This window comes from Oncorhynchus masou, chromosome 1, assembly GCF_036934945.1.
Source record: "Oncorhynchus masou masou isolate Uvic2021 chromosome 1, UVic_Omas_1.1, whole genome shotgun sequence".
Classification (NCBI taxonomy): Eukaryota; Metazoa; Chordata; class Actinopteri; order Salmoniformes; family Salmonidae; genus Oncorhynchus; species Oncorhynchus masou.
This window is the reverse complement of record NC_088212.1, coordinates 32349110-32365512: the sequence shown is the minus strand read 5'-3', so window position 1 is coordinate 32365512 and position 16403 is coordinate 32349110. Positions and strand designations below refer to the sequence as shown.

At 43.6% G+C, this 16403-nt stretch overlaps 1 protein-coding gene across 2 annotated transcripts in view; it reads left to right on the top strand.

The window, feature by feature from the left end:
* Positions 1-16403, top strand: part of LOC135542180 (GAS2-like protein 2B) — a 46609-nt gene that overhangs the window by 22354 nt on the left and 7852 nt on the right. For both annotated transcript variants that reach the window (XM_064968944.1, XM_064968954.1), the window contains exons 4-5: positions 6834-6930; positions 15075-15375. In XM_064968944.1, the coding sequence (XP_064825016.1) occupies positions 6834-6930; positions 15075-15375 (398 nt within the window). The remainder of the gene's footprint in view (positions 1-6833; positions 6931-15074; positions 15376-16403) is intronic.

Here is a 16403-nt window from a genome sequence, read left to right as displayed (position 1 = left end):
TTTGTTTACTGCGAAATAGCATTGAATCTGGCCAAACATTTTTTTCCAAAGGTTTACTAAGGGTTGGCACCAGGCTGATTGTTTGAGACAGTAAAGGGTGGTTTGTTATTCTTAAGTATTGAAATTACTTTTGCTTCCCTACAGGCCTGTGTGTGTGTGTGTGTGTGTGTGTGGATGTTAATGCGCATGTTGGCATGAGTATGTCTAAACACATTTTAAGAGTGCAGGTTTATTTGTCTGACCCCATAGGATAACCCTTTTTGGTTCCAAGTAGAACTCTTTGGGTTCCATGTAGAACCCTATTTTGAAAGGGTTCTACCTGGAACCCAAACATGTCCTCCTATGGGAACAGCCGCAGAACCCTTCTGGTTCTAGATTAGTGGTGGTTGGTGGAGGAGCTATAGGATGACGGGCTCATTGTACTGTCTACAATGGAATGGTATCAAACATATGGAAACCACGTTTGACTCCTTTCCATAAGTACTTTCCAGCCATTACAATGAGACCATCCTCCTATAGCTCCTCCCACCAGCCTCCACTGTTCGAGATCACTCCTAGGGAAAAGTGTTCTTGGATGCATTAGTAAACTATGGATTGAACAGGTCAACCAAAGTATTGAAGTTACACCTTTACACAGTCCAAGAGTTCATAGGTTGTGTGTTTTTCACAGCTCATGGATATGGTTTTGGATTGCTCTAAAATGATAACTTAGATTGGGTTACAGTTTAAAATGGAACAGTTAATATTTTTGCACAGATACAAATATTATGCCCTGGAGCAATTTCCTTTTGACTGTCAAATGTTCATATGCTGTTTTCATGGCTGCTTACGCTATTACAATGTGGGCATGTAGCAAAACTTGTTGCTGCAAGGAAAACCAAAACGGAGGCAAACAAAACAAAACATCCGGATGATATGATTAAAGTCCCCCAAACTACAGTGATTTAACTCCACAGTCCACTCTGCATATTGTTTACAATCTCCACTGATCTGACCTATTCCCAGTGGTATGCTCTGCCTCTTAGTACCTCCCTACAGGCTGACCCAGACCTCCCTTCTCCCAAACAAGCTGGTCCAGCATGACACAAATAGAGCTTTGGGTCATTTCCTGTGCAGGCCCTTATCTGGCCTGCTCGGCTGCTTGTTTCTGCAGGGCTGTGTGCCTCAGTCTGGGGCCTTGGGCCCTGCCTGGTGTCACCACTGCAACTCTCTCGCCCCTGTCTGTCTGATCGATTCAGTTTCACTTACCTCCCATGTACCTCCCAAGCCCAATTAATGGACTCAACGGATGCCATTCCAAATCGTATGCATTTCCAAGATGTCTGCCTTACTGCCAAAAGGCTGTCAATATTTTCACTGCTGTATTAGGAAGCTTAGACTTGCCCATAGTTTAAAATGGAGAATCATGTAGGTCCTTTAAAAGCAGTGTGTATGTTAGGATTTATGGTATGCTGTTACACCCAATGATGTATATAAACCCTAGATTGCCGTGTTTTGGGCAATGAGACTTTGAAGCCACCGGTCAGCCATATTGGCACTCCACAGAAAACAGTCCTCCATGGAAATGAATGGAGTTCTACAGTATTTCATTCAAATGTTAAGGACAAAATTACATGTATTTACATGTTTAGTTCACATAAGACAATGCAAAAGTATGCATTAAGGTGTCTATAATAGAATAAAACTTGGCAAAAACAAAATGTAGACATTAATAAATTAATTTCTATGGCTTCCAAAATATTTTTAACCTCTGGCGCAGACGTTCCGCTAGCGACCCACCTCGACAACATCCGGTGAAATTGCAGAGCTCCAAAGTCAAAATACAGAAATACTCATAAACATTCATAAAAAGACATCGGCTTAAAGATGAACTTCTTGTTAATCCAGCCACTGTGTCAGATTTCAAAAAGGCTTTATGGCGAAAGCATACCATTATCTGAGGACAGCGCCCCGCTTACAAAAGCATACAAACATTTAAGCCAAGTAGGAGTCACGAAAATCAGAAATAGCGATAAAATTAATCACTTACCTTTGATGATCTTGTTTTGTTTGACAAAGTTCATCTTTATGTCCCAAAAACTCTTGTCGCGTTTTGTTCAGTAATCCACTGGCGGTCACAACATGCAGACGAATACATCCTAATAGTACCGATAATGTTTGTCGAAACATGTCAAACGATGTTTATAATTAATCCTCAGGTTGTCTATTGTCTAAATAATCGATAATATTTCAACTGGACAATAGCGTATTCAATAGAAAGGAAAAAGAATGAAGGGCGGGCAATCGGTCATGCGCGCAAAAAAGCTCTGCTTCATTCTACAGTCCACTTAGACAATGGTCTGATTCTTCCTCATTTTTCAGAAAACAAGCCTGAAACAATGTCTAAAGACTTGACATCTAGTGGAAGCCATAGGAACTGCACTCTTGGTTCCTATCCCAATACATACTGTACTGGCATTCAATTAAAAACTACACACATCAAAAATATCCCACTTCCTGGATGGATTTTCCTCAGGTTTTTGCCTGCCATATCAGTTCTGTTATACTCAGACATTATTTTAACAGTTTTGGAAACTTGTTTTCTATCCAAATTATATGCATATCCCTGCTTCTGGGCCTGAGTAACAGGCAGTTTACTTTGGGCACGCTTCTCATCCAGATGTCAAAAGACTGCCCCCAAGCCATAACAAGTTTTAAAAGGTGGGGGAGCAACACGCTCTCACAGTCATGTCAGAATTAGACATTCATTCTCAAACAAATTATGAAGTTGTTCCAAACATCAAATCTAATTGTTTAAAGGATAAGTTCAGGCATCATCTCAAGAATGTTAAGGTTTGGCAATAATGCCAAAATCTTAAGGTTAGGAATTAACTGGCAGCAGGTAAGGATAGGCTTAAAAGAAAGCTTTTTTTATTGCCCAATTTGAACATGCAACCGATGGCAGATGCTTACATCCATCCCCGTTGCTCTAGCCAAACCAAAACCTACTTTTTAAAATGTAACCTTTATATAACTAGGCAAGTCAGTTAAGGAAAAAATATTTACAATGACAGCCTAGGAACAGTAGGGTTAACTGCCTTGAATGGAACAGCGCTTTCTGCTGCCCCAAGATGCCGGTTTACACACCATTTCCCCGATGTCCTTAGACATAGATGGACATGGCTGACCTGTATCACAGGTGACCTGGCTGGGGGGAGTGCCAAGATGGTGTGGTGGCTTCAACACCCCCTGTCAGTCAAAAATAAACATAGCATGGAAAGTGTTGGTCACATGTTTATGAAAAAAATTAAAATAAATCCATATGCACTGTTACGTACACCTCTTGGAGGGGGGAACGCAACACCCTGCTACACTCAACTCCCGTGGAGTGAAAGAGGTATGTGACTAGGTGCAGGTAAGGATGATAGAAGCAGAGAAAATGTCAATTTATTCTACCTTCACACAGTAATTTGGGGAAAAGGGGCTGGACAGAACCAAAGCAAAGGAAGTAAAAGTTAAGAGCCCCGTCTCCTACCTTAACTACCCACTACTTTTCTTAATGCCACCTGGTGCACTAACCAAAATACAGGGGGTGGTCCACCCAAGTCTTACCTCGTGTGCATAGACACGAGTACATACTACGGGTATATGTATGCCCGCAGGCCGCTTGCCTAAAAACCCCCAAGGTTCCTTCCCCTTCAGAACAAAAACAGAATAATTACTAACCTAAAGAGAACAATTTCAATAGTCAAAAACAGTCTTTCTGACATAAACATACCTCTGCAGGACAGGCTACAAAATACTTTACAGCAAATTATACATATACACAACATACAAAGAAGCTCTCCCTACCTCAAAGGAACCCTGTCTTTTCAAGCTGCAGAAGGAGTTTGTAATTGCAGACAGCTGTATCCCCTGACGAGAGGGCGGGGTCAGAGCTCCAATCTGCAATGGGGCCGACCAATCAGCTGCTTTGGACTTCAGGTAGCCATTTCCTGAAATACACACGTTCAAACACATACAAACCCAAAACAACACAGAAACTGGGGAACGTAACATGCACAAAAAGCTTATTTCTCTCAAATGTGCGCAAATTTGTTTACATCCCTGTTAGTGAGCATTTCTCCTTTGACAAAATAATCCATCCACCTGAAAGGTATGGCATACCAAGAAGCTGATTAAACAGCATGATCCTTACACAGGTGCATCTTGTGCTGGGGACAATAAAAGGCAACTAAAATGTGCAGTTTTGTCACACAACACAGTAGATGTCTTAAGTTTTGGCATGATGACTGCAAGAATGTCAACCAGAACTGTTGCCAGATAATTAAATGTTCATTTCTCTACCATAAGCTGCCTTGAACATAGTTTTCTAGAATTTGGAAGTACTTCCAGCCTGCCTCACAACCGCAGACCATGTGTAACCATGCCAGCCCAGGACCTCCACATCCGGCTTCTTCACCTGTGGGATTGCTGAGAAGTATTTCTGTCTATAATAATAAAGCCCTTTTGTGGTGAAAAACTCATTCTGATTGAGTGGGCCTGGCTCCTCAGTGGGTAGGCTTGACTGCCAAGTGGGTGGGCCTATGCCCTCCATAGATTAAGGCCTAATGAATGTATTTCAATTGACTCATTTCCTTATATGAACTTTAACTCAGTAAAATCATTGAAATTGTTGCATGTTGCATTTATATTTTTGTTCAGTATATAAATCATTGGTTACACCTCAGTGAGACGTTTATGTTAAGTTTCTTAAAGCTTGTATGACTGACTTTGTTTGGCTTTATGGTTTGTAGTGGAGTGCCTGTTTTAGAAATATCTTACTTGTGTAATGGCTGTTTTGGAAGCAGGTAATGTTAAAGTGTTATCTCGAGTGCAGTGGCTGCATTGGAATCATTAAAGTGTTCAAATTCAAAGTGTAGTGGATTTTAAAGCAGGTAAAGTGTAAACTCAAGTGTATTAGTGCCAGTGTGTTTGAAGCCTGCCTTTAGATTGTGTGTAGGGGAGCAGTTTCTCTGTCAGATTAACCCCCCTCAGCACCGTCTCTGCCCTCTCTTACTGAGGAGGACAGTGATTATGCATATCTCCCAGCAGCCACTAGTTCAGCCTAGCCAACACACTTCACTATTCATCTGCAGGGAGGAAGCTAGCCTGCTGGCAGCCACCATCAAGCCAACAGGCCCCATTCAGCTGCCAAAGCCTCACAATAAGCTCAGGCTAGAGGAGAGAGGGAGGAAGTGAGGGGAAAAAAGGGGGATAAATAAATGGAGGAGAGCAAATGGGGCAGACCCGCCCAGGGAGGTCACCCCTGTACAATAGAGGGGTGCTTTGAGTTGTGGTACAGCGTCAGACGAGCCATGAGCTTAAAACTTCAATCCTAAATTGGGAGGGATTTTTTTACTCCACCCCCATTGCAATTACAAGTAATCTCTGTTCCCCATTGCCATAGAAACAGGAGATAGTTCTCTAGAGTTGTGGAGAGTAGGATATCCCCCCCATCACTGATGGATTGGTTCAAAGATGGCTGCTGAGGCAGACAACTGGAGCATCACTGGTCCAGGGAATAAACTCATCCTTATCATGGTCCTCACAGTTGGTCTAGGTCAGGCAGTGGACCAGCTATAGGCAATAGGACAGAAATAGAGAATTAGCTGTTTACCATCACATGGGAACGGCTATGAAGAAGACTAACCATCTCAGGACAGACAGTATAGTAAGTAATAGAAGAGTAGCAGCAGTACCATAGATAGAAAAGAAGAAGTAAGGCAGAGGAGGACAGCTGTTTTGCAGACAGACATTGTGTTGGCGGTGGTGGGCACGTTGAAGAGCAACACGTGGTGGAGCAGGAGCAGCTGTCCTGTGGGTAGTGTCCTGTCCTGAGTTTGGGAAGCCATGTGTGGCCATGTGATTTGGTGCTGCCTGGCTCACTGCCAGCTCCAGCTCACACACCGATGCACCCTCGTGTCCTGGCCTGGCCGCAGAGACACGGCCACAGCCCCTAAATGAAACATGTGGCTGGCAGCAGTGGTTACACAACCCAGAGAGGAGGCAGGCCGGCGAGGCTGCATCCACGGGACCATCACATCAGGCTAAATATACAGCCTCCCTCTCTGCTGTGAGGAACACGTCTGCCTGCAGGGGAGGGAGAGATAGAGACACTATCTCTTCATACTCTGGGCTTCTTTGCCTCAATGTGCCGAGCTCTCCTCTCTTTTCCTATCCCCCATTCTTCTCTCTTTCACCCTCCTCTCGTCTCTAATAGCTGAAATCGTAGCAGAGAGGAGGGGAAGGATGAGATGTCACTCCCCCACTCTGAAAGCATGGGGAAGCCAGCTGACGGGAAGAGAGGAGAGAAAAGGAGCGTCTTTCATAGCAGTGTGCCTCTTGTTTTCCTCTCTCCTTTTAATTGTGTTGGCACGGTGATGAACAGTGGTCATAATGGCAGCAGTTGGGGGTCATGTGGAAGGGGGGAGGAGGCATTGGCACGAGCAGGAGTGCATCTGATGGGAGTGTTACCTAACTTTGGGGACAGGGACTCAGGACCAAGCGCTCAGCATGCTGCCCCACTTGTAGGATTTACATATCTATTGACTCGATCTGCGGTCTGTGTGGTATCGCACCATGTCACTGGGTTTAAACATCACTTCGTTTTTTTAAACCGTGTGTGTGCTTTTGTATGTATGTGTGTGCCCGAGTGGTTGTGTATGTGCGCTTAGTTGTGTGTTTGTACATGTGTGTGCACTAAGCTTCATAGTATCAACTCTCTCTCTCTAGTCTTTTTATTATGAGAGTGCATATGTGAATGAATGCTATGTTTGTCAGTGTTGTAACCTTGTCTCTCTCTCTCTCCTCAGGTCCTACGTACTCATGTGATGGTGCGTGTGGGCGGGGGATGGGACACATTAGAACACTATCTGGACAAGCATGACCCCTGCCGCTGTGCCGCCTTCGGTGAGGTCACCCCTTCCCAAACGACCATCCATTTACACTTTATAGTCACCGAGTTGTATTGTTTTATATTGTACTCTATTGCATCTCATTCTCAGTCTGTATGGGGCTCACAATTGGTTTACATTGTATCCATTTGAGCAGGTTATGTGATATAACTCAGGTCAGGAGTGGTACACAAGCTTTACACTGTAAGGTTTATGCAACCCTGGGATTATGAGATTGGTTCCTTTGACATAACTACAGTACATTCACACACACAGTCTTCATAGTGTTATCATATTTCTACCATAGTGTTATCATATTTCTACCATAGTGCTACCATAGTGTTATCATATTTCTACCATAGTGTTATCATACTTCTACCATAGTGTTATCATATTTCTGCCATAGTGTTATCATATGTCTACCATAGTGTTATCATATTTCTACCATAGTGTTATCATATTTCTACCATAGTGCTACCATAGTGTTATCATATTTCTACCATAGTGTTATCATATTTCTACCATAGTGCTACCATAGTGTTATCATATTTCTACCATAGTGTTATCATACTTCTACCATAGTGTTATCATATTTCTGCCATAGTGTTATCATATGTCTACCATAGTGTTATCATATTTCTACCATAGTGTTATCATATTTCTACCATAGTGCTACCATAGTGTTATCATATTTCTACCATAGTGTTATCATACTTCTACCATAGTGTTATCATATTTCTGCCATAGTGTTATCATATGTCTACCATAGTGTTATCATATTTCTACCATAGTGTTATCATATTTCTGCCATAGTGTTATCATATTTCTACCATAGTGTTATCATATTTCTACCATAGTGTTATCATATTTCTGCCATAGTGTTATCATATTTCTACCATAGTGTTACCATAGTGTTATCATATTTCTACCATTGTGCTACCATAGTGTTATCATATTTCTACCATAGTGTTATCATATTTCTACCATAGTGTTACCACAGTGTTATCATATTTCTACCATAGTATTACCATATTTCTACCATTGTGCTACCATAGTGTTATCATATTTCTACCATTGTGTTACCATAGTGATACCACAGTGTTATCGTATTTCTACCATAGTGCTATCATAGTGTTACCATAGTGATATCACAGTGTTATTATATTCCTACCATAGTGTTACTATAGTGCTACCATAGTGTTATCATATTTCTACCATAGTTTTATCATATTGTTACCATAGTGCTACTATAGTGTTACCATAGGGCTACCATAGTGCTACTTACCATAGTGTTACCATAGTGTTAATATAGTGCTGCCATAGTGTTATCATAGTGCTAACATGGTTTTACCATAGTGTTACTTACCATAGTGTTATCATAGTGCTACTATATTGCTACCATAGTGTTACTATAGTGCTACCATAGTGTTACCATAGTGCTAACATGGTTTTACCATAGTGCTACTATATTGTTACCATAGTGTTACTATAATGTTACTATAGTGCTACCATAGTGTTACCTATTGTGCTACTATAGTGTTACCATAGTGCTAACATGGTTTTACCATAGTGCTACTATATTGTTACCATAGTGTTACTATAATGTTACTATAGTGCTACCATAGTGTTACCTATTGTGCTACCATAGTGTTACTATAGTGCTACCATAGTGTTACCATAGTGCTAACATGGTTTTACCATAGTGCTACTATATTGTTACCATAGTGTTACTATAATGTTACTATAGTGCTACCATAGTGTTACCTATTGTGCTACTATAGTGTTACCATAGTGCTAACATGGTTTTACCATAGTGCTACTATATTGTTACCATAGTGTTACTATAATGTTACTATAGTGCTACCATAGTGTTACTATAGTGCTACCATAGTGTTACTATAGTGCTACCATAGTGTTACCATAGTGCTAACATGGTTTTACCATAGTGCTACTATATTGTTACCATAGTGTTACTATAATGTTACTATAGTGCTACCATAGTGTTACCTATTGTGCTACTATAGTGTTACCATAGTGCTAACATGGTTTTACCATAGTGCTACTATATTGTTACCATAGTGTTACTATAATGTTACTATAGTGCTACCATAGTGTTACTATAGTGCTACCATAGTGTTACTATAGTGCTACCATAGTGTTACCATAGTGCTAACATGGTTTTACCATAGTGCTACTATATTGTTACCATAGTGTTACTATAATGTTACTATAGTGCTATCCTAGTGTTACCTATTGTGCTACTATAATGTTATCATAGTGCTCACATGGTTTTACCATAGTGCTAGTTACCATAGTGTTACCATAGTGCTACTATTTTTAAATTTAATTTTCACCTTTATTTAACCAGGTAGGCCAGTTGAGAACAAGTTCTCATTTACAACTGCGACCTGGCCAAGATAAAGCAAAGCAGTGCGACAAAAACAACAACACAGAGCTACACAGAAACAAACGTACAGTCAATAACACAATAGAAAAATCTATATACAGTGTGTGCAAATGTAGTAAGATTAGGGAGATAAGGCAATACATTGGCCATAGAGTTGAAATAATTACAATTTAGCATTAACACTGGAGTGATAGATGTGCAAGTAGAGATACTGGGGTGCAAAAGAGCAATAAAAAATAAAAAGATTACAATATGTGGATGTAGTAGTTGGGTGGGCTATTTACAGATGGGCTGTGTACAGGTGCAGTATAGTGTTACATTAGTGCTAATATAGTTTTACCCTTGTCAGAAGGTGAGTGTAGCTGGTGCATGTCAAGTGCAGGTGCATGTCAAGTCAGGCGCAGGAGAGCAAAATGAGTGAGCAACGTACTTTACTCAAAAATGAAGGCACAAGGTAACAAATACACTTGACCAAAATACAAACAGTAAAATATTACGCATGGGTGAAAACAGCTGTCACGCCCTGGTCTATATTTATTATGTTATCTTCATTTATTGAGTCAGGCCAGGGTGTGACATGGGTTTATTTGTAGTGTGTTTTCGTCTTGGGGTTGTCTGGGGTGTATAGATTAGTCTATGGCTGCCTGAGGCGGTTCTCAATCAGAGTCAGGTGATTATCGTTGTCTCTGATTGGGAACCATATTTAGGTAGCCTGGGTTTCACTGTGTGTTTGTGGGTGATTGTTCCTGTCTCTGTGTTTGTTGCAACCAGTCAGGGCTGTTTCGGTTTTCGACGTTTGTTGTTTTGTATTGTTCGTGTTCTCCAACATTAAAGATGTATCGAACGAACCACGTTGCATTTTGGTCCGATCCTTGTTCCACCTCTTTGTCATAGAAGGAGGTGGAAGAAAGCTGTTACAACAGCACCCGTTGCAAAACCAGCCATCATGTACCGAACTGAACATAGAAACAATAACGCACAAAAACCATAGGGGAAACAGAGGGTTAAATACATTAACATGTAATTGGGGAATGAAAACCAGGTGTGTAGAAAACAAAGACAAAACCAATTGGAAATGAAAGGTGGATCAGCGATGGCTAGAAGACCGGTGACCTCGACCGCCGAACACCGGCCTAATAAGGAGAGGGACCGACTTCAGCGGAAGTCATGACAACCCTAGTGTTACCATGGTGCTACCATATTCAGGATCATGTCAATGGCCTGTTCAACCTCTCTTTTGTAACGTCTGAGATTCCCAAAGATTGGAAAGCAGCCGCGGTCATCCCCCTCTTCAAAGGGGGAGACACTCTAGATCCAAACTGCTACAGACCTATATCTATCCTACCCTGCCTTTCTAAGTTCTTCAAAAGCCAAGTTAACAAACAGATTACCGACCATCTTGAATCCCACTCTACCTTCTCTGCTATGCAATTGGGTTTCAGAGCTGGTCATGGGTGCACCTCAGCCACGCTCAAGATCCTAAACGATATCATAACCGCCATTGATAAGAGACAATACTGTGCAGCCGTCTTCATCGAACTGGCCAAGGCTTTTGACTCTGTCAATCACCACATTCTTATCGGCAGACTCAACAGCCTTGGTTTCTCAAATGATTGCCTCACCTGGTTCACCAACTACTTCTCTGATAGAGTTCAGTGTGTCAAATCGGGGGGCCTGTTGTTCGCACCTTTGGCAGTCTCTATGGGGGTGCCACAGTGTTCAATTCTCGGGCTGACTGTCAGGCTGTGTATGAAGGCGAAGTCAGGTGCAGGAGAGCAGAGTATGATAAATAAAGCACACTTTATTATAGTTCCAAACCGGGAGCACAACAAAAACAAACACGCTCAAAAAACAGAACAATAAAGTAAAGCACTTAACGAACATCACTAGACATGAAAACAATTACACACAAAACATGATGGGAAACAGAGGGTTAAATACAAGTAGATTGATTGTGGAAATGAAAATCAGGTGTGTATCTAAACAAGACAAATGGATATGGCTAGATGGCTAGAAAGCCGGTGACGTCGATCGCCGGACGCGGCCCAAACATGGAAAGGAGCCGACTTCGGCGGAAGTCATGACAACGACTCTCTTCTCTGTATACATCAATGATGTCGCTCTTGCTGCTGGCGATTCTCTGATCCACCTCTACGCAGACGACACCATTCTGTAAATACTTCTGGCCCTTCTTTGGACACTGTTAATTAACCTCCAGATGAGCTTCAATGCCATACAACTCTCCTTCCGTGGCCTCCAACTGCTCTTAAATGCAAGTAAAACTAAATGCATGCTCTTCAACCGATCGCTGCCCGCACCTGCCTGCCCGTCTAGCATCACTACTCGGGACTGTTCTGACTTAGAATATGTGGACAACTACAAATACCTAGGTGTTTGGTTAGACCGTAAACTCTCCTTCCAGACTCACATTAAACATGTCCAATACGAAATTAAATCTAGAACCGGCTTCCGATTTACATTTACATTTAACATTTAAGTCATTTAGCAGACGCTCTTATCCAGAGCGACTTACAAATTGGTGAATTCACCTTCTGACATCCAGTGGAACAGCCACTTTACAATAGTGCATCTAAATCATTAAGGGGGGTGGTGAGAAGGATTACTTATCTTATCCTAGGTATTCCTTGAAGAGGTGGGGTTTCAGGTGTCTCCGGAAGGTGGTGATTGACTCCGCTGTCCTGGCGTCGTGAGGGAGTTTGTTCCACCATTGGGGGGCCAGAGCAGCGAACAGTTTTGACTGGGCTGAGCGGGAACTGTACTTCCTCAATGGTAGGGAGGCGAGCAGGCCAGAGGTGGATGAACGCAGTGCCCTTGCTTGGGTGTAGGGCCTGATCAGAGCCTGGAGGTACTGCGGTGCCGTTCCCCTCACAGCTCCGTAGGCAAGCACCATGGTCTTGTAGCGGATGCGAGCTTCAACTGGAAGCCAGTGGAGAGAGCGGAGGAGCGGGGTGACGTGAGAGAACTTGGGAAGGTTGAACACCAGACGGGCTGCGGCGTTCTGGATGAGTTGTAGGGGTTTAATGGCACAGGCAGGAGCCCAGCCAACAGCGAGTTGCAGTAATCCAGACGGGAGATGACAAGTGCCTGGATTAGGACCTGCGCCGCTTCCTGTGTGAGGCAGGGTCGTACTCTGCGGATGTTGTAGAGCATGAACCTACAGGAACGGGCCACCGCCATGATGTTGGTTGAGAACGACAGGGTGTTGTCCAGGATCACGCCAAGGTTCTTAGCGCTCTGGGAGGAGGACACAATGGAGTTGTCAACCGTGATGGCGAGATCATGGAATGGGCAGTCCTTCCCCGGGAGGAAGAGCAGCTCCGTCTTGCCGAGGTTCAGCTTGAGGTGGTGATCCGTCATCCACACTGATATGTCTGCCAGACATGCAGAGATGCGATTCGCCACCTGGTCATCAGAAGGGGGAAAGGAGAAGATTAATTGTGTGTCGTCTGCATAGCAATGATAGGAGAGACCATGTGAGGTTATGACAGAGCCAAGTGACTTGGTGTATAGCGAGAATAGGAGAGGGCCTAGAACAGAGCCCTGGGGGACACCAGTGGTGAGAGCGCGTGGCGAGGAGACAGATTCTCGCCACGCCACCTGGTAGGAGCGACCTGTCAGGTAGGACGCAATCCAAGCGTGGGCCGCGCCGGAGATGCCCAACTCGGAGAGGGTGGAGAGGAGGATTTCACAACAAAGCATCCTTCACTTCGCTAAACATACCCTCGTAAAACTGACCATCCTACCAATCCTCGACTTTGGCGATGTCATTTACAAAATAGCCTCCAATACCCTACTCAACAAATTGGATGCAGTTTATCACAGTGCAATCCGTTTTGTCACCAAAGCCCCATATAATACCCACCATTGCAACCTGTACGCTCTCGTTGGCTGGCCCTCGCTTCATACTCGTCGCCAAACCCACTGGCTCCATGTCATTACATTTACATTTACATTTAAGTCATTTAGCAGACGCTCTTATCCAGAGCGACTTACAAATTGGTGAATTCACCTTCTGACATCCAGTGGAACAGCCACTTTACAATAGTGCATCTAAATCATTAAGGGGGGGGGGGGTGAGAAGGATTACTTATCCTATCCTAGGTATTCCTTGAAGAGGTGGGGTTTCAGGTGTCTCCGGAAGGTGGTTATTGACTCCGCTGTCATCTCCGCTGTCATCTACAAGACCCTGCTAGGTAAAGTCCCCCCTTATCTCAACTCGCTGGTCACCATAGCATCTCCCACCTGTAGCACACGCTCCAGCAGGTATATCTCTCTAGTCACCCCCAAAACCAATTCTTTCTTTGGCCGCCTCTCCTTCCAGTTCTCTGCTGCCAATGACTGGAACGAACTACAAGAAGCACTGAAACTGGAAACACTTATCTCCCTCCCTCGCTTTAAGCACCAACTGTCAGAGCAGCTCACAGATTACTGCACCTGTACATAGACCACCTATATTTTAGCAACTACCTCTTTCCCTACTGTATTTAATTTATTTATTTATTTTGCTCCTTTGCACCCCATTATTTTTATTTCTACTTTGCACATTCTTCCATTGCAAATCTACCATTCCAGTGTTTTACTTGCTATATTGTATTTACTTTGCCACCATGGCCTTTTTTTGCCTTTACCTCCCTTATCTCACCTCATTTGCTCACATCGTATATAGACTTGTTTATACTGTATTATTGACTGTATGTTTGTTTTGCTCCATGTGTAACTCTGTGTCGTTGTATGTGTCAAACTGCTTTGCTTTATCTTGGCCAGGTCGCAATTGTAAATGAGAACTTGTTCTCAACTTGCCTACCTGGTTAAATAAAGGTGAAATAAATAAATAAAATCTTGGCCAGGTCGCAGTTGTAAATGAGAACTCTCAACTAGCCTACCTGGTTAAATAAAGGTGAAAAAAGGTCTTTCATACAACATTACACCTTACTCATGAAGTACATGAGGTTGGTGGCACCTTAATTAGGGAGGACGGGTTTCTGGTAATGGCTGGAGCGGAATTATTGGAATGGTATTAAATACATCAAACACATGGTTTGATGCCATTCCATTCGCTCCGTTCCAGCCATTATTATGAGCCGTCCTCCCCTCAGCATCCTCCACTGTCATAAAGCCCTTACACGCCCTCATAAACATGACCTGACGGCTGCCATAACCATTCATATCACTTAATGTTTACCCTTGCGTGGTAGGCAGGCAGTAGTGGAATAATGCCTGGTGTCAGGGCTTTAAACCCTGTGGGTAGAAAAGCTCTTCCTTCTCCATGAGTCCACACTGCCAGACTGATGATGTCAGTGGCCTTGTGTCTGGACAGCTGACTGAGGCTGTAGTAATGCTTGCACTGAAGTAATGCTTGGTGTTGCATTTCTAGCCCATGATCTCCTCAACGTCCTAGATATGACATGTATTTACAGGTCTTCAGGTTATGAACTGTAGGTCCACTCCAAAGTCAAGATCATCATGCCTTAAATGATTCATCTCATTCCTCAGTTGCTCCGTCTCCTGCTGTCATAAATCATAAGAAGTGCATATGCTCTGAGACTGCCACCAGTTGTGAGAGGCCCATGCTATGTTGATCCCTGGATCAACCCTCAATCTATTCTATTCTATTTCTATACTGACTGTTTTCTGTCTGATGCTGGAGTAATCTGCACAGTTGTTATTATCCATGGTATGGAACCTAAGCCTTACTAATATTGTGGTATTGTGTCTGTTCTTGTTCCTTGCAGCTCACCGGTATCACCAGGCCAAAGCCAGTGGGCAAGGTGCCCACAGCAAGTCCTCCAGCGCCCACTCCTCCCGCTCCACCAGCCCAGGCCCACACTGGCGTAATGAGGGCATTGCCCCCTATAAGCCGCCTGACAGACGTTCCCAGGGCCTGGAGCCTCTGTGTGCCCCCTCGTCCACCCGGGTTGGCCGCTCCCACCACCCCGCCCTCCCCACGGAGCTCGACTCCAACGCAGGACGCACCCCCCTGCTACCACGGCCACCACGGGACCGCTCCGAACCTCGACACTTCAACCCTCTCAAGTGAGTTGTGTTGTGCTAATGACACTTCATCATCTTTGTCTGCATCACCAGCACTGATCCACTTTTCACCACCCATCCATCCACACACACACAAACACCCATCCACACACACACACACCCATCCATACACAAACACAGCACACACACAAACACAGCACACAAAACTAGGAAGCGACAGATTACACAAAGCAGATTTTCCTAATCTAATGTGACATTGCGCTGACACAGTCCTGCCCTACCAGCCATACCACTCTGCCTCCTGGTGGCCAGACTGGAACCTTGATTGCTGCTGTCACCTCCCTCTCGACCCCTCTTCTCCCTCCTTTCCTATGGCTCCATTAATTACACTAATGACTGCCTGAATTTAGATGGGATTCAACATCCAACAGTGTTGCAGTTGTTGATGTTTCTGTTCTCTCTTTCCAAGGCCCAGGGCTGATGGATAGAATTAGGGTGGTTGTTGACTGTACTGGAGGAAAAACACATCTCTCCCCTTTTCTGCTTTCTCTCACGGAAATGACACGACAGTCAGAGTGTTGGTATTTTATGGCCTATAAAACTTTTCTGGTTAGTAAAGAGAGTGAAATCCTTCAGCTCTCCACATAAGGTCCATTGAGTGTTGTTGGTCTTTACATACCTCCCTCATACGTCAGTGTGTGGAGAGGCTAATGATCAAGACGATGAAAGCCTATGGGCTTGTTTAATTTGGCTCACGGCCAATGAGTGGTTGAGTATCCGGAGTGAGTGATGGCGTCATGGCAACAGGCCCTGGTGCAGGTTAACCCCTTCAGGGTCAGCACCTCCTAATGCACCAGACTAGATAAGGTTTAATCTGAATGTCGACCCCCCAGACCCTGTTGCTCCCCCCAGTAAGTAGGTCTCAGGTGGGCTAATCTGGAGGGAAAACCCCATGTGCTTCGTTATTTCAAGCCTTCAGAATGCTGTCATTCCAAAGTCAATATTTGTTTGACTAAGTAATTATTTTTAAATGGCAGTCAATTTTTTATAAAAATGTCAAATCTGGTCAC